We start from the raw sequence: 27,667 nt of genomic DNA on the forward strand, positions 1-27,667 counted from the left end.
ACATCTCCAGTAAAGAAAGACAGAGCTAGAGATAGAAATATACTGGGCTTCCATTAGTTTAAGGAAAGTGATGGGGCAGGAGTAATCCACATATATTTATACAGTTATACTTTGCTATCCACAGGGAATTGGTTCTAAGACCTTCCCACCACCAAGATCCATATAGTGTTCCCTTATATAAAATCACTTATATTAAAATGGTGTACTATTTGCATCTAACCTATACACTCTCCTGCATTATTTATGCCCAATACAGTATCAGTGTTGTGTAAATAGTTACCATGCTGTGTTGTTTAGGAAATAATGACCAAAAAACAAAGTCTCTACATGTTCAATACAGACACAATTTTTTGAATATTTTCAGCCTCCTATTGGTTGAGCCACAATACAGAAGGCTGACTATGTATAAAACATGTCTATAAGAATATGTAAAAGAGTCATAATAGTGATGGCCTTGAGAAACCAGTCTAAAGTAAAAGATTTGACTTTTCTTTTTTGTGCTTTTTTGTTTTTAGCTGGATAAATTATTTTTAATGAAAATAACTTTTTGAGAAAAAACAGAATGTGTCCCTAAGCATACATATTGTTGAATGGATTATAACTCATGCAGATTTTTTTAACTACATTTCTTTATAAGGTTAATAAGAAACCATTAACCATTCTAAGTAAAATGGGGGGACAATATAACAGGTATGCTGAATGCTGGTGTTTCAAACTTTCACATGAACAGCTAATTCGGGAGTATAAGTCAGTTCATAACACACACACCCTAAGCCCTACTAGTGCCGAAGACCCCAGGCAGTGTGGTGTCTGTCACTGGCCATTCAGAATATCTAGGAGGTGTTTCCAAATTAAATCTAATAAAATAACATAAGTAATATTTATCTGCCCAGCAAGTAACCAGTGGACACCCAGTGAAAGTAACCACAAATGTCAAAAACCTGCTCCATGTGCTGTATTTCAAAGCATAAGAGATACAGGAATATGTGTGTGTGTATGTTTTTATGGCTTGTTGATTCTCCAGATAAAACAAACTTGTAAAGCCAAGATCTAGGTCAGAAAACAGCATTAGCGGCCTCCAGAGATCCCCTTGCGTCTCCTTCCAGTCACTACCCCTAAAGGTAACTGTATCCTGACTTGAGACAATGTAGTTAACTTTACTGGGTGTTGGCCTTTTATATAAACAGAATCCTAATATTTGTATTCTTTTGTTTATGGCTTGTTTGTTCTACCTTGTTTAGGGAGTGTTTTCTAACTTATTTTTAAAATGTGAAGCAGCCACATTTCAGCTATTTTAGTAACAAATTGCTGTTGACACCTTAGAATTGTCCACAGCACACCCAGTGTGCTAGCGTCATGAGATTAGTCAGTCAGTGTGTAGACTTGAGCACGTTATACAAGGCCTTGTACGGTGGGCCTAACATGCTTCTCCAGCCTCACCTGGATTCTCCACCCACCCACTGCTCTTAACAGCACAGCCTTTTGTCCCTACATATGCTTTCAGCAAGCCTATACCAAGTGTTAGACCTGGGAAGCCTTCCTCATTTATTTGGGACCATTAGACTTTACACACCCTGTGTTCTCCACACTTTCCCTTTCATGGAATATAGCATTTGTTACATTATAGTTGAATCATTAGTCAACAGTCTTTCCATTTGCCAAATTCTTTTTACATTGTCTCTAGTGGCTAGGAACTGTCACATCATAGGCACAACACAAATGTTCAATAAATGAGCCAAGATTCTTCTCCCAGAGCTTGATAATCTCCTGGGGTAGACAGATGTGCGGGGAATTATAATTAATACGTTGCACTTCCTAGATGCCAACCACTGTTTTAAAGTGCTTTTCAAATCCCCATGGTACTATTACAAGCCCTGTTGTGCAGATGAGAAGATAAAGCAACCTGCCCAAGATCATCTAACTGGTAAAGTAGCAGAGCTGAGTTAATGGGGGTAGTCTGCTTCCAACATCCTGTCACATGACTTATTTCCTGTCCTGGCTACAGAAGGCAATGACTGTGTACTCTAAAAACTGTTGCAGCTTTGAGAATGGGTGGTGAGTGATGCAATACATCACAGTAGAAAAGTGCTTTAAGGTCTGATTATGCCAGGCTGAGTAATTCTGTTCTACAGGCAGTGGAGAACTGACAAAGAAAGTAACTTGTGTAGCAATAGAAGGGCCAGATGGATAAGAAGAAAGATTGGCAAGAGTTGGTTGCAGACATCCCTTAACCGCCAGTGCGATCGGAATAGAAAAGGGGGAATCCATGCCTTTCAGCTGAATGCTGTGTCTGGCTTCTTCCCCTCGAGACACCGCACACACCAACAGTATAAGGGACCAAAATCAAGAGCAATAAACACAAGGACACGGAAAAGGAAGAAACAATGCTGAATTTGAAGAAAGGTGATTAATTGATTTGGCAGAACCAAGAAAGCTAAATTCTTAATCTAACATGAGGAAAGCTGAGAAGTGGTCTGATTTACAAGGTGGATCCCCCTGAAGGCTCAGAGTTGGAGTATTAAGTACCACCCCGTGCCACAGGACAGGTGGTGGAAAGCTTTTTCAAGAAACAGCTGATCTGCAGATCCTACAACTCATTCCATTTAACTAAACCATTGTCCTTCCCCATTATGGCAGGTGGAAAAAATCCATTTCTGTGAGTAAAACAGGATCTTCAGACTCTCAGAGACACACAGTTGAGGATGGGAACTGAAAATAAGGGAATTTGGATATTCATATCCTGAATGTTGAAATCTATTTCCTTCCCCTACCTCTGCTCCCAGAACACTTCTGACTTTGGGCAGGAGCCTAGAGGAGACTTTTCTGGGTACTTAATCCCAAGAGAATAGGTCTAAAGATGTTAACACTGGAGGTTCCCCCCTACCCAGTTATTCACCCAAGCCCAGTTACCGTGAAGCCCATAGTTGCAAACCTCATGTGATAGGGCTTCTACATGACCACTCCCACACAGCACGGACGGCAGGCATTTGGGGAGAGGCCAAATACACAAAACAGATGAAACAGTGAAGAGGTTCATCTATCAATAGACTAAAAAAGACAGTACATTAAAAAATTAAGTGGTGAATACCTCTTATAGATGAATAATGTAGCAAAGATGAAAAACTCAATAGAAATGTGTAAAATAAAGTGGAGGAAAGCTAGAAAATGCAGCAATGGGACAAAGAAATTGGAAAATAGGATAGAAAAATGACAAAATCAGGATCAGTTCACAAGGATCAATAATGGAATAACAGACGTATCAGAAAGAATAAGAAGGAAAGGACCAAGGAAAGAGAAAAAATTCAAAAAAAAATTTTAAAAAAATTTAAATTGAATTTTTAAAAAAATCAAGAAAAATTACTAGAACTGAAAGATTTTGAGTGTTTAAACAATTATGCAAGTATAATTGAAAAAATAAACCCTAAATTTTAAAAAGGAAGAACTCAGGTGCAATGGTACAGCCCTATAATCCCAGCATTGAGGAAGGCTGATGCAGGAGGATTGCATGTTTGAGCCTACCCTGGATAACTTACAGAGACGTTGTCTTGAAACTTAATTAAAAAAAAAAAAGAACTGGGAATATAGCTCAGTGGTTCAATCTCCAGTACCAAAATAATAAAGGGGTCAGCCTGAAACAAAGAACCATTTTACCCTTCACATGGCTGAGATGCTGCTGGTGCTTTTGACTAAAAAGAAGAATGTTTTGTGGGGAAGAAAGGTTCAGTGGTTGAAGAAAAGAGCCTGCCTAATCATTTAAGCTGCACAGGCTTAAAACATAGGGTTTACAAGAAAAATACTTTCTATGAGTGATGATGGGTATTGTCTATGTTTTTTAAGTGCTTCAAACCTCCTGCCAGACACAATTCTGTCTTGTAGCCCAGGAAGTGAACACACTAGCAGCACATTTGTGATTGCTAGTGACTTTGTTCTTTAAGTTAATTATAGGGATGGTTCCCCCAAAGCATTTCTAAATCACTGGATATTTTTGTGTGTTTTTCTGTAAAATAGAAATGAGTAGTAAAGCCTACTTAAATAAAACAATTCAATTTTTTACTTTTCGTTTTCCTGTAAATTGTCTTTTAAACTTTTTTCTGATTTTACTCTTTTTCTCTACAATGCTGAGAGAAGTTTTCCCTTATTCAGTGGATTGCTGACAAGTAAATGATTTTTGTTGTCATGGAGTGTTCCTTTTGGAATGTGGCAGACAGCTTCTTGTGTATGTGTGTGGGGTTTGCTAGGGAGGGGGCACAAGGCCTCCTGCATGTTTTGCCATTGAGCTACACCTCCAGTCCCTGGGATATGTCCTCTTTATTGTCTTTAACTCTTAATGTCCACAATGAATGATTTGATGATTCCATGGGTGGGAAGTTGAATAATTTGGTGATAACATGGTTGGGAAGATGAGTGATGAACTAGAAAATAAAACTAATTGCCAACAGCTTCTTTCCTGTATAGGTGAGTTTTATCACAAATTAATAATGGAATCAGAGTACTATTTGGGAGCCATCATGAACAGCTGGGGTCTCTGAAAAGTGTACACGGGCAAAGGAGCTTATGAGCATAACTGCCATTGGGAGTTTGGAAACAGATTTGAAATAAGCACTTTGTACTTCCTGGGGTTGGTAAGCAGACAGCAGCCTCTAGGATTCCATTAGAGGCATTTCTTTTAACAGCATTGTAAAAAGTAAATAAATAGTACTGTTTATTTTGTTTTTTAATAGTCTGCTACAGAAGATGGCAAGGGGCCACCTCCAGAGACAGTGTGTCATTCCAATTATTATAGGTCAGTGGTGACAATCCCCACTGTGGGAAGCTGGACTTACAAACCCAGCAGCATGCCATTGGGATTAGTGATATGTAGAGCAGATGATGTTGGAACCCTCATGCAGTTGGTACTGTCCCTCTGGTTGTGAGGCTTGAGTCATAGACTTGCTGGTGGGAAAAAAAAAACAAAAAACCCAAACCGTGGTGGTATCTAGAGAAAAGGGCACTGGGATAATCCAAGGCTGGGCTTTCGAGTTGCACAACTAACTCATCGCAGTTAATCTATGCATGCTTTGATGTAATTTTTTTGGTCTGATCCTCCTCCCCTTTCTTCTTTCTCTTGCTTGCTTCAGGAGGGAGGGTATCTGCACTCTGCTCCTGCATTTCTGATTTGGTCTTCTCCAGTATCAACTCACCCATCCCCTCCTGAGCAGGTTTTAAATCTATGATTTTTCTACTTCCTTGCAACCTCTTTTCAGCCAGACCTATTCATAGGTTAAACTATACCCCAACTCCTTGTTCTTTTATCTCAACCTGAGCTCTCCTTAATATCTTTTGTTTGTATTTCACAAAAATATATTAAAACTTAAGGTCAATTAAGACAAAATAATTAAGTTGCTTATTAATAATAGTACAAGGCAGATACATTTTAATTTTTTGTGTATTCTAAGAATAAAAATACCTATCATTTTCTCAGGGCTTAATTTCACCAGATATTGTGCTTAATACTTTGGAACTCTCATTTTATTTAACCTCCAGGACATCTTGAGGGGTGATTGTTCTCATTTTATTGATGAGGAAATTGGCATTTTAAAAGGTTAATAAAAAGCTGCGAGTCACACATCCCGAAGTTAAGTGCACTGAAGAGTCAGAGTTTAAATCTGTGACTGTCTGTCTCCAAAGACTGTTTTCCTAACTATTCCTTTATACTATCTCCTGTATAGATGGTTTTCATGATTTTTATTTTAACCAAATATTCAGAGAACTAGCATTCGCTCTTCTGTTTTGCTGGAGATATGTGTCATGGCTCCCTTTGGTCTACTTTGTATTTATCAATCTCTTCACTCAGCCTTGTAAGGTCAGATCACACAGACCTGGGCTTGCCAGCTTTAGAAATTATTCCAGAACATCTTCCCCTTCCTCTCCCGGTTACAAGGTCACCTGCCCTCTGGAGAGCTTATGGAGCAGCATCTGGCTCCGAACTGCAGAAGACCCAGGTTCAAACTCAGTGGAGCCACGAACTAACTGGTTGGCTTGGGCAAGTTGAGCTAGGCCCTGTGAACCATTAGTGTCACCCACGTCACCAGGTCAGTGTGACCTTCTGGAGTGCAGTCTAGGTAAAGCACCCGATGGGAAAGAGCACCCCAAAAGGAAGGGATTAACAGGATGAGGCGGGAAGGTGTGGGTGCTCAGTTGCGCCCCGCCCCAGAGCCCTCCCAGGATGCACTGCGCCCAGCTGCCCCGTGGCCTCGAGGAGGCGTTGCTCTGGATGCAGGAGGACAACGGTGAGGAGGAAGGTGAGGCCGAGGGTGCGGCCTGCCCCGGAGTGCGTGGGTGGGTCGGGCCCTCACAGGCACCACGCGGGCCAGGCTGGGCCTCCGCTCCTGTCCCCGCAGGGCAGGGCTAATGCCCGCTCCTCACGCCGGCCAGGCGGGCGGCGGCCCCGTCCGCACAGCTCCTGCCGGCTCAGCCTCGCAGGCCGTTCGCTAGCTGCGCCTCGGGGCCGGGGCTGTGGCGCCCAGGGTTTCCATCTTTGCCTTCCCCTGAGGTTTTGTGATGCGAATCGAAAGAAAGGTTGGCAGGTTGGCTCTTCTCCCTCGTCTGGACATTAACCCCCATCCATCCAGAAACGCAGAAATGTGGCCAGGTTTCTGCTGAGGCCTGCAGTAGAGGATTTAGCGGGGTCCCTGGAGAGTCCCTGGAACTGGGCTGCCACCTAGACTTGACCTTCGTGCAGGCCTCCGGGAAGCTCCTAGTGGGCCTTGGTTTTCTCAAGTGAAAATTATTGACCCTGTGCTGTGACTCGAAACAAACAATGAAAATACGCTTCTTCATTTGCTCTAAAATTCAAGAAAATGTATCAAGGGCCATTGTGTACCTAGATCTACTAAATTTCTAGGTCCTGGGACCTCAAACGAGCAAGGCCTCTCCTTTCTTGTTTGTAGGCATAGTTTGGAGGCCTGAGCCACTCTCTGATATTTGCTGCTTACCCAACGCTTTCTTTCATCTCATCAGAAAATGTCTTGGGCTGGAAGTGATACCCCTGGGTTTAAGTAGTAGGCCCTAACCACTCCCACCGCCAGAAGAGAAAAGCAAATGTCTTTAAATCAGTTGAAATAAGGAAAAAAATTTTAAGTAGTGTGTGAAGTTGTAGAAAGGGTAAAGCACTCTGCTGCTGTAAATTATGCATTATCATCCAGTAATGGATCAGAAAATCAATTTAGTGGATCCAAACAAACATTTTAAAAATTGAGTCTAGATGAGAGTAGAATAGACAATAGAACATATTACAAATAGCATAAATATTGTTTTGTGAAACTTTGGTTTAAGATATAGTTTAAGGTATATACATACACTATATACTGTATATAATATATATAATGTAATATATAATGCAATATATGTATATATAACATAATATATATAATGTAATATTACTATATGTACTATATAATGTAATATTATGGATTATATTAAATATAAATTACTTATTTGAACCAGGGTAAATATGTTACATATGCAGAAAGTGCCTTTGCAGTAGTAACATTCTATCTGAGATACTAATTATTTACATGATTGGAACTGTAGTAGAATCAAATGTTACTTTTGCTCTAATTAGATCCATGTTTTGCATTGGTTTTATATAGTATTAGGATGGCATGTGTTTGGGTATCTAACCCATCACAATACACATACTGAAAATCATTCTTGACATGTACGGAATGGAATGGCAGAATTGCTCCAATATATGAGGTCAGTCACTCTTCTGGTTGCTGATTATAGAAGCCATGAACCATAATCATCATTGTTACCATGAAAAGATCCATAACTTATAGATTACCTCCACTATTGAGCCGTGTGACCATACAGAGATCTTTGCTTTACATTGTTCCCGATGAAAACTAGTAAGGAAATTAGCAGCCCAAGATGTTTTTGGTCTGTTCCAGTTACTATATTACCTTTTAGAAAACTTGAGAGCTCGATAACAGTATATTCTTGAGGCTGAAGGGGTTTCTTTATTGACAGTCATATAATTTTTATTTCAGCTTTGATAAAATATTTTTTAAAAATTGTTAACTGACCTTTAGAGTACTTAATGCTTATATAATGATTATTTTTATGTTTCATATTTTTACCTATTGATCAATTGGGTGGTTAATTTTGAGGATTTAAATAACTAAAACTTTGGACTATATTTCTAGGAGATAATTTCCCAGTGTACTATTTATCTTCTGTTTAATCCAGATGTTTAATTGCAAATGATTAGTATCCCATGTTGAATATGGGCTTTGCAGATGGTTTAATATGATGAAATGAAGCATTTTATTTTAGTCAAACTTGCTCACATCGTAAGTGTTTTGATAGGAGCTCAGTAAATGTGTAAATGAATAAGCATTATAATTTTAAATTGTTACTATCATTAAGGTGGTGCTGGCAAGCACGCTATCATTGAGCTGCAGGCTGGTCCCCTTTTTAAATTCTGCTTTTAGATAGGGTCTCACTAAATTGCCAGGCTGGCCTCAAACTCTGATCTTCCTGCCTCAGCCTCTGAAGTAGCTGTGTTTACAGATGTCTGCCACCAGGCCCAGCCTTTTACAGCAGTGAGGTGAGAGGCGTGCCATTGCACCCAGCTATAAATTATTAATTTAGTCATGTGATGACACAGTGGTTTTTAATAAACTTAATGTGTACACCTGGTTTGTTTGATGAGAAACTAAATTTTGACAGGTGCGTTTTATGGAAGCCATGAAACATTGGTCCGAAAAGAGTTAAGTGAATAGTAATCATTCCGTCCTAAAGAACACTTTCCAGCACCACTCCATAGTGAAACAGGCTAGGTGACTTCTGAATTTCTAAGTCAAACCCAGCCTAATGCAACCACGGTTTTAAGAAGGACTCAGTAGAAGCTAGTAGGAAAAACTTTATAGTTAACTTGGTATGTGACTTTTTGTTCATATCCTTTAGCACCTTCCAAAGAAGTGGGCCCTAGCACTTCTGTGTATCTCAGTTGATCTGTCTATTGTCTCCCACTGAGGGAGATGGTTGACTGTCTCTCTTCAAGGAATGTTTGGTTTTTCAAACCATAGCCTAAGCTGCAGACTAAGTCAGTAGAAAACAGGGACCATATCTACCTTGTTTATTATGATTTCCCTATCAGCAGACACATAGAAGGTGTTCAATAAATAGTTGCTGGGGGACTGAAAATGTCATGGAAGAAGGGAGAACAACAGAAGAGGGTATAAAAAGTTTAAAATGGGGAAAAGTGGTTGCCATTAAATAAACTAAAAGTATGACGCTATCCTCAGATAAGAGTTTGTTATTATATTCTAGTACGTACTGAGGTTCTCCTATAAACTCCATAACATTTCTGAGGGGCGATCTGGACTCACATGGTTTATAACCTAGCAGAGGCAGGGTACATGCTGGCATACTTGTACACACACACAGACACACAAATCTCTGATTAAGTTGTATGCAGAAGTAGTTTCTGCTGTACTAATAAAGAATGGGGCTACATATGAAATGGGGCTAATGGTGTGATTTGGATGAAAAGTGTAAAGACTTAAGAATGAGAAAGATTGATTCAAGAGGCAAAGTTTCCTAGAGAAAATGAAAGGGGCTTGAGTAAGGAGGAATCACAGATGTCGCATGAGCCAAGATCAGAGAGAGTATGGGACATGGCTTAATTGAAGGGGAGATTAATACTGGGATGCAGTGGAAAATAAGGTAGGGATCACATTTCAGGGAAAGTAGGAAACTAATGGTCATAGAAGTTTAAATCTAATGTAACTGACATCAAAAGGGCATAACTTCTGGACTGGAAGCAAAGCTCAGTAGAGCACTTGCCTTTCCGAGGATGCCCAAGGCAGTGGGCTTGATCCCCAGCATTACAAAATAAATAAATAAATAAATTTTAAAGCCATAACAGATGCACAGGGAAGTAACTTAATGGGGCTGTGCTTTGAGATTACTAGATAGTAGCAAGCAAAATGGCAGTTCTCCCTCCAGGGCCAGAAAGGTAAAGAAAACAGCTTCCTAGGATTGAAGTCTACCTGAACACCACTTTTAGTTACCCTGTGATATTCAGGTCATTGTTGAAGGTTTGATAACAGAAAGAAATAGAAGATGAGAAATGGATTTGGTTCAGAATTCTCCCTTGAGAGATCTGGAAGTGATCAAGAGACCCAGCCTGCTGAACAGCCACAATCCTACCCAAATGCACTCTGACCTCAAGCTTGGTCTGCATATCTCTCGTGTTCTATGTAGTAACCAATTCTATCGTTAATAAGGCAGAGGGTTTAGGTGTCTCATTCTTGGAAATGAGCCTTAGTTGACTGACATCTTGATACTTAGTCTGGCTTGTGTTTTTCATAGGGCATTCCATTCTGATTTTTAAAAAAAATCTCAAAGATTCCACAGGCTGAAGAGAAATAGCCATTGTTAGTTGCCTCAGGCTTCCCAAACAGTTCTCCTCTCAGGTCTTCATTAGCAGGTGGCATAGTAGGCCATGGAATAGAAAGTGGAATACAGGGAAGAGGAAGAAGGTAGATCATAATGTTCTTGAGATCAAGGAGATTGTCTTTTTATTTCAAGCTTTTAACACAATATATATGTTGGATGAATGATGGCTGGCTGAATAATACGTATTTTGCTTCCTCATTGTCTTATTCACACATGACCTAATATCGATGTCCCAAATATTTATTCAGACACTAATCATTCCCTTATTTTCTGTTTCTTCCTACCTGTCTAATGCTAGTGAAACTCTCATAAATCCATTCAAAGTACATGGAGCATTTACTGAGGTGCCTGGCATAATGTCAGATAAAGAGGTTACAGATGTTGACCTTACCAAGTTCTGCTTACAGACTGAGACAATCACAGGATTGGTTATTTGGGGCAATGAAAACTGTATCTGCCTGTTTCTATTTCCTGTTTCCAGAGTGTGTAGTCTTAGCTACTCATTTAAAAGCTTATGTTTTCATCCATGTGGACCATGAAATGGTAAATGTCTGAGTCCATCTCCTCAGTTGTGTTTTTTTTGGTACAGGGGATCAAACTCGGGGCCTTGTGCTTGTGAGGCAGGCAGTGGAACCACTGAGCTAAATCCCCGGCCCTCAATTATGTTTGAGCATAAAAATATACTCATAACACACACACACACACACACACACACACACTCATGTTTACCTCTGTGTAATAGATCTGTGAATGTTTTGCTTATTTGTGTAAGGGTATGTTTATGTCTGCTTTGCTGCTTATGCTGTGTTTTTTACTCTTGAGATCCTTAACTCCTTCAAAAAAGATGATGTGCCTGGCACATAGTATGTACCCCCAAAATATTTGCAGAATGAGTTATTGAGTGAATACCCCATTCAGAGAACAGTAATGAGTGTAACTTGGAGACTTTACACAGCTCTTACACTCAGAAATAAATTGGAGAAACTAGCAGAGTGTGGTGGCTCACACTTGTAATCTCAGCACTCGGGAGGCTGAGGCAGGAGGATTGCCACAAGCTCAAGGCCAGCCTCGGCTACATAGTGAGTTCAAGGCCAGCCTGAACAGAGTGAGACTCTGTCTCAACACCCCCAGTAAAATGAAAAATAAATTGGAGAAACTAAGTCCAAATATATGAAATGAAGTCTCTTACAAAGTAACATAAGAATAAAAGCCTATAAGTTAAATATATTAATAAGCCTTATCATAACCATAATCATAGCTAACAATCACATAGTGCTTACTATAAGCCAGGTGACATTTTGGGTGCTTTTATCTATACACACTAACTTATTTAATGATTTTACAACTATAAATCATGCTACTGTTTTCCTTATTTGGCACTTGAGTAACCTGAGAGATTGAGAAGTTAAGAATAACATCAACACCATGAGCACCAAGTGGGACAGGGCTTAGCAACCAAATTTTCCAGAGGAAGTAAGCTGGCCTATGTCCTTCCCTGTCACTGAAAGCCGCACCTGCGTGAGGGCTGTGTGCACACATGACCATGGCCATTGGCAGCGCTCAGTGCAGGTGGCAAACTGACAGGCTGCAAGAGACAGCTGTGTTGAAAGCCTGCTCACGTGGCAGTGTGGCCTGCCCGGCATGGAGTGTTGTGCTCCCAGCGTACATGCCAGATGGAGGCTAAGCATCCTTTGTTTCAGGTCCTCAGTATATACTTCAGTCTTCCCAGGAAAAATCTCCCCACCTCCCAGCGAACTCAAAATGACCCAGCCACTTTTTCCCGGTGAGATGGCACAGGCCTATAATTACAGTACTTGAGAGGCTGAGGCAGGGGGATTGTGAGTTTGAAGCTAGCCTGGACCACATAGCATGAGACCCTGCCTCAACAAAATGAAAACCTGGCTACTGTCATGACACACAGTACTCTCTTCAGGTTTTGAAAGAGCCCAATAGACGACTGAGAAAAATAACTACCTATTGTGGTGGAGAGAAAGAGACACAATCGTATATCCATAGATACATAAATTTACTCTGTTGGCATTGAGGGCCGACTCAGTGCCAGGAATGGTTCAGTCGTGAACAGGGCAGAGAAATTCTGGCCTTCGTGGAGCTTACCTGGGAATAGACAGTGAACAAATAATAACACTACATTAAAAAGGAAATAGATAATGTGAGGAATAATAAAGCTGGAGAGGGGATTAAGCTCTTGGGGTGGGAGGATCCCCAGGGGGTCTCGGTGTATGAGAACCATTTGGTCATCTAACTATGAAGGATTTTCTCTTGAGGTTCCTTACACTTTCACAAAGTGGTCTTGCAGATTATCCACCAGAGACCCTTCCACCACTAGGCCAGGGTCAGTGTGGCAGCTGGGTGGAGTGGAAGAGGAAAGATGAAATTCAGGTCCTATAATCCATTTGGGAATTTGGGCCAATACTTACGGAAAAGGGGGCTATTTATGTCAATGAGATGTAGTCTTCACGTTCAATCAGTGTACGTATTGATCTAGGGATTTAAAAAAATGTTTGTTTTGAGATGGGGCCTTACTGTGTATCCCAGGTAGGCTTAAACTTGCAACCTTCTTGCCTCCCCAGCAGCTGGGATTATAGGTGTATACCACCACGGCTAGCTTGCTCCAGGGATTTAAAGTTGTCTAAAGCTTTGAATGTAGTGGGCAAGCATTTGTGAAGACTTTATTTCATTCTATCTCATAGGAATTTTCTCCGCATACCTATTGAAGAATACATGGTTTAGTAGCATTTCAATTTAAAATTTCTGTCTGTGAACAAACTTTAGCATTTGAGAAATCTACAGAAATAAGATTAACCATTAGAAGAAATCAGACTTTGTTGACAGTTAAAGCAGAGAAAATTTGCCTGGTTAGGTTAAGAACAAATGGCTAAGACTGTATTCAGTAAGTTCCTTGAAAGGGATTGTCTCCTGTGAGGAAAACACTGGTGAATTCTATGTAGGATTTTCCTTTTTAGAAAGTTCAATTAAGAGCTGAGTGTAGTGGCACATGCCTGTAATTCCAACTACTTGGAAGGTTAGGCCAGGGGTCACAAGTTTGAGGTCAACCTGGGCAACTTAGTGAGACCCTGTCTACAGGAAAAGGACTGGTGATGTAGCTCAGCACTCCTATGTTCAATCCCCAGTATTACAAAATAAAAATAATAAGTAAAACTCAATTAAGGATTGGATTAAGGCATCGCATGCATCTTACACTATCAGAAGTTATGCTGCTTTTCATTCTTCCATGCTGGGCTCCATGCAGCTGTGCACCCTTTGCTCCTGTCTAGTGGAGCTTTTGCTGCAATCTAGTTTTCTTCTTCCTGCTGGGCCCCAGGGTCCATGTTCCTGCATTCTGCTTAATCTGTTTTTCTCTTCTGAGCTCCTAAGTGGCCCTGTAGAATCTGGGTTGGGTTTGCCTCTGGTCCTCACCCACTTCCCCTAGTCCTCCCTTACCCCTCCCTTACTTTCCTGTGCAAAACGTCCTGGGTGGGCTGGCACCTGTACACATCAACTCACTTTAGTAACCTTTAGCAACAAGCTTGCTGTGTACAGGTGCTGGTCAGTCTTGTGATATGTCCCCCTTTGTTGCACTTAATAGCGTGTTTAATTGTCCACATTTCATTTGTCTGAGATGTAACATTTGCTTTCTGTAGTGTAATGCATTTTTAACATTTTTTTTTTTTGGTATTGGGGATCGTACATAGGACCTTGTGCTTGCAAGGCAGGCGCGGCGTCACTGAGCTAAATCCCCAGCTCCACTTTTAACATTCTTGAATTGATTTAGTGATTTAATACCTATTAGCAAAGATTCAAAATATAACCCTGATAGTTCTTTCATAAAACGAGATAGTTATTGTTTTCTAGAAGAAAAATACACCCGCACATGGCTCTTGCTCTTTCATTAATCATTCTGGGAGTTCTCTCCTTTTGCTTACCAATGCAGTGATGAATGTATTGCAGGGCACAAATGAGAAAGAGAAGAAAGGAATTACTGTATGAATTTTTGGAAGGATGCATTTGGAATTTGTTTTCATCTCCTTGCTCTGTGGTTGTCTCTGTGGAGGGGCCACTTAGATCTCCCGCTCCCACTGAGGTCTCACCAGCAAACTCCAGATTTCTCACCTTCCTTCTTCTAGCATAGATTGTGCACAGCTCATTTTCACAGTTGTCCCTGGAGGAGAGGAGGAACAACCCCTCCTTAGTGACTCAAGGAATATAGTAGAGGGGGTTAGGGTGTAGCTCAGGGGTACAACAAATGCTTATGCAAGGCCCTGGGTTCAATCCCAAGAACTCCCCTAAAAAAAGGAGCAGATGCTAAAAAGATACTTTTGATTATATAGGAGGTTTTCAGCTATGTATAAATTGTTCCTATTTGATTTGAAAATTGTATTTTATCCATATATAACATGTTTCATTATACAAATGACTTAAACAAAAAATGTGGATACAGTATGACTTAACTTGTTTAATTTTATGGAAAGGAATCCAGAATAGGGTTCAGGCATTTTTCTTTTCCACAGATATTCCTGGAATGAACATGAGGGTAGGATGCTCATCATTTGAGGTATTTGACAAGCATCGAACAGCTAGGCACCGTGGAAGACCCACATCAAATGCTTGTTCCTTGAGGATTCCTGCTGTAGTGGGGAAGCCAATACAAAAAAAGTGTCAGTGGTCACAGGACAGCAGGTATAAAATAAGAATAAGTACAGAATAGGAGGGCCACAGGCTGGAACTTGAGAGAGGAGTCTGACTTTCTTAGAGCAGAAAAAGCAGAAAGAACAGCCCATTTCAGCACTCTGAGAGGCTGAGGCAGGAGAATCACAAGTTCAAGCTCAGCCTGGGCAACTTAATGACTTAGTGAGACCCTGTGTCAAAATAAAAAGGGCTAAGGATATAGCTCAGTGCAAAGGCCTTGGGTTCAATCCCCAGTACTGGAAGAAGAAGAAGAAAAGAAGAGCCCACGACAAGGACGTGAAGGCTGCCTATCCATTTGCCTGGAATGCAGCGGCAGGGAAAAGGAGATGTGGTCCTGGAGCAGTCAGTTACAGCCAGGCTGTATGTCGTGCTCTGGAGCTTGGTCTTGATCCTGTAGGAGGAGGGTGGCTGGTACAGGACTATCAGCAAGGGAGAGAAGAATGAAAAGAAAAAATGCTTTAACTAGGGAGATAAGCTAGGGGGCAGTTGCAAGAAGATGGACTGGAACTGCTGGGAGGAAGCCAGGCATTTCTGCAACAGTCTCCCGGCCAGGAAGACAAAGGTCTCAACGGCCAACCCACTCTACCTGATGATCAGTCTGCTGGAAATTCATCCCTTCTGCTCAGAGGTTTTTCAAATTCATGAGCTCCTTCATAGAAGAAAGAAGCAGTGGAGAGAAAGGCAAATAGGAAAAATTAAATGAGTAGACGTTGAGTGAAAGGGCTTTTATGAGCCTCCTTCCTTGAACTAAATTTTGTTAGTGAAATTTGAGAAACTTTCAATGGATTTGAAACTGGTGTTTCAGTTTTTCTGCCTCCAGTCCATTTCCAGTTTGCTGTTATCTGTGAGCTAAAAGAAAAATGCCTCTCCACAGTTGAGAAGAACTAATGAAATCTTTGAATCAGGCTGTCAGAGTAAGTGGCTTGGCTGCCCCGCCCACAAGCACCAGTTTGGTTTGCAAGTGATACATGAATGAACTTGTCGAAGCTTTCTTACTCATCAAAGAATCTTTAAATAATTCAAGCTGAGTTGTTTCATCTTCAGCGGGAGAAAGTGAAAATGGCCCCAAGACGTCAAACACCTCACATAAACACTATAAAACACATATACACTGGCATATGAAATTGAAGCACTTTAAGCAGACAATATTTATTTCCTGATAGTAATTACTTGTCTTTCTTTGTGGTGATTGATCTTTGAGACTGAAGCAAATAAAAACAAATTACATCTGACTGTTCTAAAAAAAAGATTGCCAGGCTATTCATTGTTTGTTACATAGTTTTTTAAAGTAATTCTTTTTTCATTTACTAGGAAACAGAAATCACATTTCTGTGGACTGATGTCTCTTAGTGGATGGGTTTTGTGGTGTGCTGGTGGTGGTAGTAGAGGCGGTTTAGTTAGTAAAAAGCCCCCCAAATGTTCTTTGCCCTTGGAGAGTACTACAGTTGTCAAACCAGCTCATAGCAGAGTGCAAGGTTTTCAACTGTGTTTCAGGGTTCTCCCCGCTGTGTAAACCTCTTCCTTTAAATAGCAAGATCATCCTGTTCAGTGGTTGAGTAATGACTGTGCACCAAAACGCAACAGCCATGAGGCAGTAGATGTATTCATAATTCAGTGTCTGCCTGAACTCCAGTTTTCTCCTTTCCGAGTGGTGAAACAGGAAGCAACATCCCATCAGGAAGAACCTGAAAGTGCCATCCAGTAGCTTCGCCTCACGTCACAGATTGCCCTCAGTCAGAAATCTTGACTTGCAACTTTCCAGGGTGGGTCTGTGAAAGAATTTCAAAACGTACACATAAATGAGGCGTGTTGCTCTCTGATGAGAACAAAGCTGACAGGAGCACTGGAAACTGTGCTCTGACGCTCTGACTACTCTTCACAAACAAGGAACATCTTCTGTGGACTGACGTTTCGGAAAGGTAGGTGCCATCTCGCTTATAGTGCGTGTTCATGTTGGAGAACTTACAAACAAGTTGACCTTGACTGTGTGTGCACATACTACAGAGAGAGAGAGAGAGACAGAGAGACAGACAGAAAAAATATGATGAAAATGGCACTGCTTAAAGAGTATTACTGCCAAACTGTTTAATAGTAGAGCCTAAATGTTGAGTCTTGTGCTTCTGGCCTGTATTACTTGCTCTTCGCCTGGTTTAGGCTGATTCATTGAAGAAATGGGGAAAACCCATAGGAAGCTGAATGCTCAGCATAGCTTGGTTTAAGGAAAAGCCTGACTTAAGGTAAAATGAAAAGGGTAACCCAAGATTTTGGTCGGGTGGCAGTCCAAAGGCCATTTCAGACCGCTTCACAGTGCCTCAGATTTAGCAGAATTTGCTCATCTCATGGTGACAGACTTTCTCAGCTGTTGCTGTCTTGAGAGATGTAATGTTAAATGTTGTCCCCAGAATGAATTAGCTAATTAGTTTTAAAATTGACAGCCTCATGCAGAAAAACAAAACACAACTTTATTTTTTCTAATCCAAGCAAATGTTTGCAAATGTTTTATTTTAAGCATTTTTAGTTTCTGGAAATCTTTCCATAGAGTTGGGAATGAGACCTTTGGGACTCCACTGGTGATGAACATTAATTTATTCAATTATCAGTAATGTTTCATTGCCCTCTCTACCATGCATGAGGATCGAGACTTTAAACTTTACCTTTTCACTTCTGCCCTCCATATTCCCTCCCCGCTTTTAACAGGGATTTGCCCTTATAATTTCATTAGTAGAATTGCTGGCCAAAGAGAGATAAAAGGCATATGTCATATGTTCATCAGGATAACAATTGTGTGGTCCTTCCATTAAAAATATTTATGCTTTTTAATAAAATATCAATTAAATTAGTTTACATAAGTTTAAAGATACTTCTAGGTTAGTAATTTACTTTTATTATTTATAATATATTTTTATAGTTTATTAGTTATAACCCACATTTATTATACAGTCCTTATCATGTATATATGTATTTTCATTTAATTCAAAGAGATGGGGCTCATAATGTGCCGTTTTCAGATAAAGAAGTTTAGGTTTAGTGAGATTTAGCAGTGGTATAGCAGGGAAGTGAGAACTTAAACTTCATTGCCGTTTTGCATATTGAGATGCATGATTTGAGCTTCTTTCATTCGTATCCTATTCCATCAATCCTCCAGAGTCCTTGTCATGTGGAGGAATTTCTGAATCCATGGTAATATTCAAACATTCTAACTTGTTATCTTATAATAAAAGACCAAAAGTCAATCATAACTTACTTCCACTGTTGGGGTGAAGGCATGGTATGTGTTGAGGAGAACATGGACCAGAAAGACACATTTAAATGTGAATTGCTATTTCCTAAATGTGAATTACTGTAACCTAGGCAAGTTAAATTTCTCAAACTTCAGTTTCCTTATTTATAAGCCAATTATTATAACATCCATCACACAGGGTTTTGTTGTTATGAGGAATAAAAACCAAGGTATGCTGAATGCCTTCCACCTGACCTGACAAATGATAGGCTCTGGATAAATAGTATTCTTTTATGCATTTTGATGTGCACATTTTGATGCGCTAGATCCTCTTCTAGGCACAGGAGCATAAGCAGTGAACAAGGCTGACAGGCTCTCATGGAAGGCACTGTCCATTGCTACTGTATTACTGCATCAGAGAGTGATTTATTTAGGAAATTACTTTGTGCTTATTAAGATCCTTCTTTGTGGAGCTGATCCCCAAACCATAGTAATCAGACAAAAAACAAGAACATCAGATATTTCTTTTCCAAAAGTCATTTTGATGTGTGAATCATTGTAAAGTGACAGATCAGAAGAGATTATGTTTTTAGATACACACACGTGTACACACATACACAAGTGTGAGTTTTCCCTGATCCCCAAAGCCATAGCAGAAGAACTTCCAGGAGCTGGAAAGGTGCATGGCAGGAGGGTGACTGGCAGCTCCCTGGATGGTCACTCCTCTCCAAACACAGGGTTGTGTAGCAGCTGTCTGCTTACCTTGGGACCCATGCGGTTCACATGACAGCCAGGGGCTTCCCAGGGCCTCCTCAGTATGAACTGAGCACTATGGTACAAGGTACTGGTGCATGCGTGTGTGTGTGTGTGTGTGTGTGTGTGTGTGTGTGTGTATGTATGTACACATATTCATGAAGATGGATTTAGGACAAGAGTGTTTGACTTATTTATTGGCAAAAAGCCCAGAGTCAAGTTCATTGAGTAGGTCAGTTGGCATCAAGAATGGTGTTTTTGGCAATCTGTCCCTAGCTTTCAATCTTGAGGAAATGCAGATCATAGCAGAGAGGTAGGAGACAGGAATACACAAAAACTCCCTCTGGAATCTAATGTAGTTATATTCTTCTGGAAACACCTCCATACTCAGACCTTTGTTTTCTGTAGCCCAATTTTGTGATTTTACAAGGGATGATCAAAATATACAAGAGTGTTTAGATTGAAAAGATTTATTATAGAAAAGACACATTGCCATTAATCCCCTCCCCTTTGAGCACACTTATCCCATCATTCTTGTCACTTATTTTTATTAGTATATGTTTTATGAGTATACTTTTCTCAGTACATGTTTATTAGTGCATGTTTTATTATATTAGTACATATTTTAATTTTTATTAGTACATTTATATCATGGGGAGTTGGTACATGGGACATAACACATCTTAGTTCTTCTTATGTACCTATTCCCTCCCCTCCCTCCCACCTCCCCCACCTCTTGGTCCCCTTCCCATGTGCAAAAGTTCTTCATCCCTGTTTCCTATCATCTGCCTTTTATTTTGTTCTTTAATTTATTTATACTTTGAGTTTCTCAAATAAGAATCATATCATTTTTCAGCCTTACTATGTATGTTGCCTTAAGATTTATCCTTAATTTATGATGGCAACATAAATTAAGCTAAGACCTTATTCAAGTAAATAAGCCAGAATTTATGTATAAACACTCCAGTTAGCAAGTAAGTGGAGAAATTAAGAATCTTTGAGCTTATACAAAACTGTAAAACCAGTGTTTTCCATGGGGCTTTTTGTTGATGGTGGAGACAGGTTAAATTGCAAATGGAGTCAGTGATCACTGTGTTCCTAAAACAGTGAAATTATTTCCAAAGTTCATTGTTTTCATACACCAAAGTCTGAGAAAATTCAGTAATAAATACAAGATAGCTCTGAGGAGAAGAGGATTTGGCTTGAGTGATTTGAGACAAACTTCACCTTTCCTAGGAATTGTAAATTTCTGTCTGTGCCTACATGATGCTCAAATAAAAAGTGTTTTGGTATGTTTTGATAACTATTTCTTTTTTCTTTTTTGGCTTACCTGGTCACTGAAAAGTTTATGGCAACAGTTCATGCTGATGTTTGGTTTATACAAGTTCAAATTTAATGGAAAGCTTCCTTTTTATTGTTTCTTGAATGATGCCTTTTGTTTTCGTTTTGCGGTGCTGGGGAATGAACCCAGGGCCTCACACATGGTGTGCATGTGTTGTGCCACTGAGCCACATCCTTAGTTGCTCTGAACTATATCTTTTAAGAAATGCCTCGAAACTAAGCTATTTGGCCAAAATCCCCAAGTTTCTCTGCTCAGGATTGGTACACACACAAAGTGAAATCAAAAGATTCATGCATTTCTCCTTAATGGGAAAAATGTAAAATTTATAGTCAAGGCACATATTTAGGTTATTTGAAGAGATAACATATTGCATTAAAAACCTTGAAGTAGTTTTTGTTTACTATGTCTATATTCTAAAATGAAGTTCTTAGTGAAGAAAAATCATATGTGATAACCCATTTAATTCTCTGAGGATTAGAGTACGCTGAAACAAGGCCTATTTGTCTTACCTTGACTCTTTTGCCAGACATATTTTTTAAAATTTAATTTTATTAGTATACTTTTGATAAACATAATGATCACTTTCATCATAGGTAATTTATAGCTGTGTGTAATATATCTTGATTTTTCTTTTTTTCCCCATTCCCCACCCTTCCCTTCAACCTTTCTCCCTTTCCTTATTTACAAAAGCTTTGTTTCCATTTTTCCTCCTATTCTTTTTTCCTTTTCCCTTTTCTTCTCTCTCCCCATCCCTTGCTCCCCTTCCCATTTGAATATTTTTTTCCTACTTCCCAATATCTGTCACCCATTTTGGTCCTTATTTACCCTTTCAGTTTCTCACACAGGAGCAACAATGTGATCCTTAAACATGTGTCCAATTTATTTCATTGAAGAGTATGGTCTCAAGGTGCATCCATTTACCTAAAAATGTCTCAAGTTTATCCTCCTTGATGACAGAATAGTACTCCATTGTATATAAAAACCACATTTTCTTTATCCATTTATCATTGATAGGCAGCTGGGCTGTTTCCAAGATTTAGCTATTACAAATTGTGCTGCTATAAACATCTGAAATGTGATATATCACTGTGGTATGATGCTTTTAACTCTTTTGGCAAGATACCAAGAAGAGGAATAGCTGGGTCAAATGGAAACTCATGTTTTAGTTTTTTGAGGAATCTCCATTATGATTTCCACATTGGTTGTACCAATTTACCTTCCCACCAACAGTGGAGAAGCATTCCTTTTTCCCCACAGCCTTCCCAGCATTTGTTATTGGCTGATTTCTTGATGACAGCCATTCTTTCTACACTGAGATGAGATCTCAGTGTTGTTTTAATTTACATTTCTTGAATGACCAGTGATGTTGAACAGTTTTTCGGATATTTATTGCTGTTTGTACTTCTTCATCAGAGACGTGTCTATTCATTTCAGGTGCCTCCTTTTTGGATTGGGTCTTTAAATTTGGGGGGCCTGATTTTTCTGAATTCTTTATATATTCTCGGTAGTAGTCCTTTGCCAGACATATTTTGTTGGATAGTCAGTAAACACTTGTCGATGAGATTGATCCTGAGAGGTTAAACAATCAACTAATCACTTTGAGATTAAAGCAAAAAATTCTGACAGCAAGTTTTTTCAATAATGAAAATTTCCTGACTTTGTTTAATAACTAAATTGGCTTGAATTTCTTCTCTTCAAAGTTCTTTCCCTGTTTGACTTAAAATTAAAACTTTAAAAGCATGCAATATGCTGATGTGAAAATAAATTGCGCAGATTAGAAATTTTTATTTGTAATGTGCATATCACAGGATCATTGCCATATTCTGCTATGGGTCAAAATTGCAGGGTCTTATACTGAGCTCCTCCTATTCCACTGTTATAACTGGGTTTACCTGGCTCATTTCCAAGAGAGATCTGCTTTATGTGAAATTCTAGTCTAGGACCAATTATGTAAGAGTAAAACTTTATGGTTCCTCTAGATGATGAGTATAAAATATGCAAGTTGGAGTCCCTGAGTGATTGTTTCATAGATTACACTGTTTCCAGATGCGGTGGAACACACCTGTAATTTCAACCCTCAGGAGGCTGAGACAGGAGGATTGCCATGAGTTTGAGGACAGCCTAGGCTACATAGTGAGTTTGAGGACAGCCCCACCTGCGAAGTGAGACCCTGTCTCCAAAAATTTTAAAAATTACACTATTGCGGTGATTTTCAAAAATTTTTGTCATTGCTAATAGAGGTACTTGTCAAATCTCACTTTAGAACACACAGACACAATTTCCTGAAATAATTAATTCTGCAAAAAATACTTGATACATATTGTTGTTTTCTATTTCATTCTCTTCTACTCTGTATAATTTCTAGTCATGACCTACTAATTAATTTGGTGAACCACTGGAAATTATTCTTAATACTAGGTGAAAATAAAAGTCAACTATGGCGCTTAAAAAATACTAAAGGCAGAGACCCAGTAGAGTAATGGAGTGGCCTACAGATTTTGGGACTCAATTTTTGATATTGTCAGAACCACAGGAAAGAATTGTTATTTGAATATTTATGTAGAAAAAAATCTTAACTTTCCCCTCACAATTTATACAGATCTAAATATTAATCTAGATATGACAGGTAAAACATTCTTCAATACTCATCCACTAACTGATATGGTTATTGAACCCCTAAAATGTGAATGGGCCAATAAAGATGTGTCTGCAATGTAAAACACAAAGCATATTTTAAAAATTTACCAATATAAAAAAGACAAAATAACTCATTAATAATTTTTATCTGGATTACATGCTGAATGATAATATTTTGGATATATTGGGTTAAAATATATAGTTAAAATTAATTTAACTATTTTTACTTTTGAAGATGAAGCTACTGGGAAATTTAAAGGTACACATATAATACCCATTTTTGTTTCTTGTTGAACAGCATTGTTCTAGATAATAAAGTAGAATATATACATGCGAGATAAGCAAGTTCGTAAACAAGGCATGAAAGCACTAAAATGATGAAAAATAACTATAAATTGGAGTATATCAAAATTGTCAACTTCGGTTTCTCTAAGCATAACATTTAAAGTCAAGTTGCAGAGGAGGAGAAGACATTTGCTATACTTATCACCAACAAAGAAGCATATCCAAAACACGAACAAGTTAATTTGGGAAGGTCAACACAGAAGAAAAGTAGGCCAAAATTGAGCAATTATTTCCAAAAGAGCATATCCAAATGACAAAAAATAGTCTCAGCCTTATTAACTGTCAGAGGAATTAAAACCACAATAAAGCATCACTACCCACCAGAAAGGCTAAAATTTATGGCACAAGAAATGTGTCAGCAAGGACATTAAGCAGCCAGAACTCTCATATGCTCTTGTGAGAGTGTAAATTGGAAAAGTAGCTTTAAAAACTGTCCTTAAATATCTTTTAAACCTGAATATACACATAACGTGTGACCTGGCATTTCTGTTCTATACATATGCCCTATGGAAATCTATACATATGTTCATTTAAGATTTGTTCAAGAATGTTCATAGATAGTGGTATTAATGGTTATAGTCCCAGACTCAGAGTGACCCAAATTTCCATCTATAATAGGGTAGAAAAACAGATTGTGATAAGTTATATGGTGAAATTTTAAACACCAGTGAAAAATGAACCAACTGTTAACATGCAGCAACATGAATGTATGTTAGTCCTAAAAGTTGAATGAAAGAGTCTAGATGCCAAGGAGTGCATTCAGTGTGATTCTATTCATAAAGTTCAAGACCAGGCAGCATTAATCCATGGTGTTGGAAGTTGTGATGAGATAGTTTAAGAAGGTAGGGTAATGGGTGGAGGAACAGAGAGAGGGTCCAGGGTGCTGGTAATATTCTTCTATGCTTTCTGACTTCACTAAATGTGTGTGATACCTTAGTCAATATGTTTGTTAGGCAACAATAACAATTGTGATGCCAGAACTGCACCTTCAGAGATCCTGACCTAATTGGTCTGAATAGGGGGAGAGTGTAGTTTCAAAATGTCTTCCAGCAAATTAATATGTTGGAACAAAGTTAGGTATATTAATTATGTTTCCTTTTTTCTGTTTCTGCAGGGATGTTATGATTATAAATGTGACATATATGTATGTGTATATGTCTACACACGCACACACATATATATGCACACGTATGTGCGTGAATCTTGAGTTCCTTGGTTGGAAGCTATGATATTCTCTCAAGAAAATTATCATTATTTACATTTTATTTTATTTTGCTTGTATTTTCTTAGCTGTAATCTTGAAAAATCACATCTGTGACTCAGAAAGTTCTTTGTATGGCACTGTTTTTCAAATTCTGGAGAGGAGTAGTATTTGGGCAAGGCAACTAACATTCTCTGTGAAATACTGTAAATTCACATTCTTTCCTTCTGAAAGGGGAGATATTGGTTAAATGTTTCTTTGCTCTGATCTTATCATTCCCCCAGTCCCAACATACACACTCGCCAACTAATGGAAGTACTGTACTCTGTAAGTACTTCCTGTTCTAATGGAGGGATGGAATTGCTGGCTGTGCCCAGCAGGCTTCCAGCTTCCAATTTCTCACCTATAAAGAGAAACTTTCAAACCCACGTTTCTTCAAAAACCATAAGAAATGATAATCAAACTGATCATTTGTGTAGTGGAGAATCATTCACAAATATTGGTGTGATGGAAGGCAAACTCAAGTTAATGCACAGAGAAGTCCCATTTTTACCCTCAGTGCTTATTTGAGTCTGGTTCTGTATCACCTTGAGCAAGACCTTTCACCTCTCCAAACTCATTTTTTACCTGCAAATTTGAAGTATGAATAGTGACTATTGCTCTGAGAATTCAATAAGTGAGCACTTGTGGATGAACTGTTGTGCTCTATGATGTACTATTGTTATAATTTTAATCATTTCATGTAATTTTTATAATGGACTATGAGAAGGTTGTATTATCATTCCCATTTGTCAGCTGCAAAGCCAGATAACAGTGCCACTAGGCATCTGAAGCACATATGCTTTGTCTTGTACCAACTGTCCTTGGTTTACACAGGGCTTTGCTCCACCTCTCACCCTCCCAGCACAGCCAATTCCTAGTGGGACAATAGAGTTCAGGCAGAAGGGGTTCATGTCCTAGGCAACACACTTTTAGGATATGCTTTTAAAACTAAACTTTTGTACTCAAAGTTTTGCTAAACCACAAAGCCACTGAATCTCAAATATATTTTCCCTGCCTTCATTCTAGTAGAAGTGAGAATAAATAGTGAAGAGATAGCTTGTGGGAGAGAAAAACTAGGAGACATCTGTAAGGCACAAAGTGAACCCCTAAGTCCCTGCTAACAAAGGAGGAGCTTTTTCTGGGAAGGAGTGGTTCATCAGAACTATGAAGTTCTAATGAGGTGAGGACCTGAGGGTGGATTCTAGGACTGATCCTCAGCCAGTAGCAAGAAAACAGAGACCTGGGTCCTATACCCATGAGAGATGAATTCTGCTAATAACCTGAATGACCTTAGAAGATCCCAAGTGCTAGATGAGCTCTAGATGAGAACCAGCTGGATCTGGTTTTGATTTGACTTGTGAGACTTTGACCAGAGCACTCAACTACATTGTGCTTAGACTTCTGACTTACAGAAACCATGAGATAATAAATAGGTATTGTTTTAAGCTAGAAAAAAAGGAAGTCCTTTGAAAATTTCTATGTTGCTTATGCCAGCAGCCCCTCTCTTGGTTCCAGAGCCTGAACAGATCCTTGACTTTGAGTTCCTGGAACTTGTGGAGTTCTGGAGTTCAGAAGTTCCTGGAACTTCTGGAGACAGTACTTACCCATAAGATATTTGAAGCTAAATACCACATCACCTTTTTGTTTCCTTTCTTTCAGATCAAGCTAATGACATTGAAATAAATATAAATCCCACTAGCATGAATACCATGGAAGACCTCTGAACTCTGAATCCCCTCATACAGCACCTGGAGCTGGGACCTAGTAGGCTTGGGCGTGTCAATTCAGCTCTAATCCCATTACGCTCTGTTCTCTACATTCACAAAGAGCCCTTCTCCACAAAACTGAGAATACTGATTTACAGGAGCACTTCTGCAAACTCTTATTTTGGCAGAAAAAAATTGGAAGGATATTTTATTGTATTAATGGACCAATTTTTGGTGCTGTTGATTGGCCCCAGAGCATACAAATTGTCACTGAGCTATACCCTTAGCCCAGGAAGAAATTCTAAAAAGAAATTATAGGAACGCATAGACTACAAATCAGGGTCAGTGGAGGACTAATTAGGAAACCACACTGGCACATGTTTGGCTGATCCCCTCCCTCTAGGGTAAAGGAGTTGGTAATATGTCAGGGACAGCACTGATCTGAGAACTCTATGGATATTGGTACAGCGTTTTCCCTCATTCATTCAGTGGGTTTTCATCGATAGGCATCAGAGAGATGAAATGGGAATTATATAAATGTATTTTGGTGAAATTTAAGGATACTCTCTGAGAAAAATGTGTATTTGAAAAGTCTAGAAACTTGGGGAAAATTTTAAGAAATAGGTTTCACTTTTATTTATTTATTTATTTATTTATTTATTTATTTATTTATTTATTTGGTACCGGGGACCGAACTCAGGACCTTGTGCTTGCAAGGCAGACACCGAAACCACCGAGCTAAATCCCCAGTCCTAAGGTTTCACTTTTAAATAGTATGCCCCAAATGTTTTGTGAGACACCTTTGCAAGCAGAGTAGCTCTAAATTTAAAGCCATAGATGTAACAATCAACTCAAAAGAAGTTTATAGAGTAAGTATATCCCCTATATAGTGTTTTAGACTCTGAGGATCAATCAAAAACCATTTGTATTTGTATGCAAATGCATACATCAGTTTCTCCCTCCTTCTGTTTCATATCTACTTAAAATCTTGAGTGTGATACCCCTGCCCCTTAAGAGGATTCTGGCATTAGATAGGAGCTGGACAGAAATCGCTAGCTCCTTTCAGTTCTGATCTTCCCACTTACTCACTTCTCTTGGTAAATAAATAGCAAGGACCGAGTGGCCACTGACAGAGGAGCAGCTTGCCCCGGCCAAGGAAGAGAAGTGAATAGGCTTTCCGCATTTGCTCAAGGAAAAAGCCGATGTTCTAACAGGTACTATTTTCTAGCCCAATGCCAGCGATCTTTGGCCAGAGGAGCTCCTGCTTT

At 39.2% G+C, this 27,667-nt stretch overlaps 1 protein-coding gene across 4 annotated transcripts in view; it reads left to right on the forward strand.

Moving 5' to 3' along the window:
* Positions 1 to 6,020: 6,020 nt before the first annotated feature.
* Positions 6,021 to 27,667, forward strand: part of Cers3 (ceramide synthase 3) — a 131,814-nt gene continuing 110,167 nt past the window's right edge. Inside the window, exons 1-2 of one of the 4 annotated variants that reach the window (XR_002397469.2) lie at positions 6,021 to 6,281; positions 7,632 to 7,737. Coding sequence is in view for 2 of the 4 variants with exons in the window: in XM_021264747.2 (XP_021120406.2) it covers positions 7,712 to 7,737 (26 nt within the window). In the remaining 2 variants the exon portion in view is untranslated. Of the gene's footprint in view, positions 6,282 to 7,618; positions 7,738 to 16,584; positions 17,073 to 27,667 lie in introns of those variants that run through there. The other 3 variants (XM_021264747.2, XM_087188287.1, XM_004852681.3) reach the window with 3 other exon arrangements.

Source organism: Heterocephalus glaber, unplaced genomic scaffold (genome assembly GCF_053883595.1).
Source record: "Heterocephalus glaber isolate CG9 unplaced genomic scaffold, H.glaber_assembly_v1.0 deba00001531, whole genome shotgun sequence".
NCBI lineage: Eukaryota > Metazoa > Chordata > Mammalia > Rodentia > Bathyergidae > Heterocephalus > Heterocephalus glaber.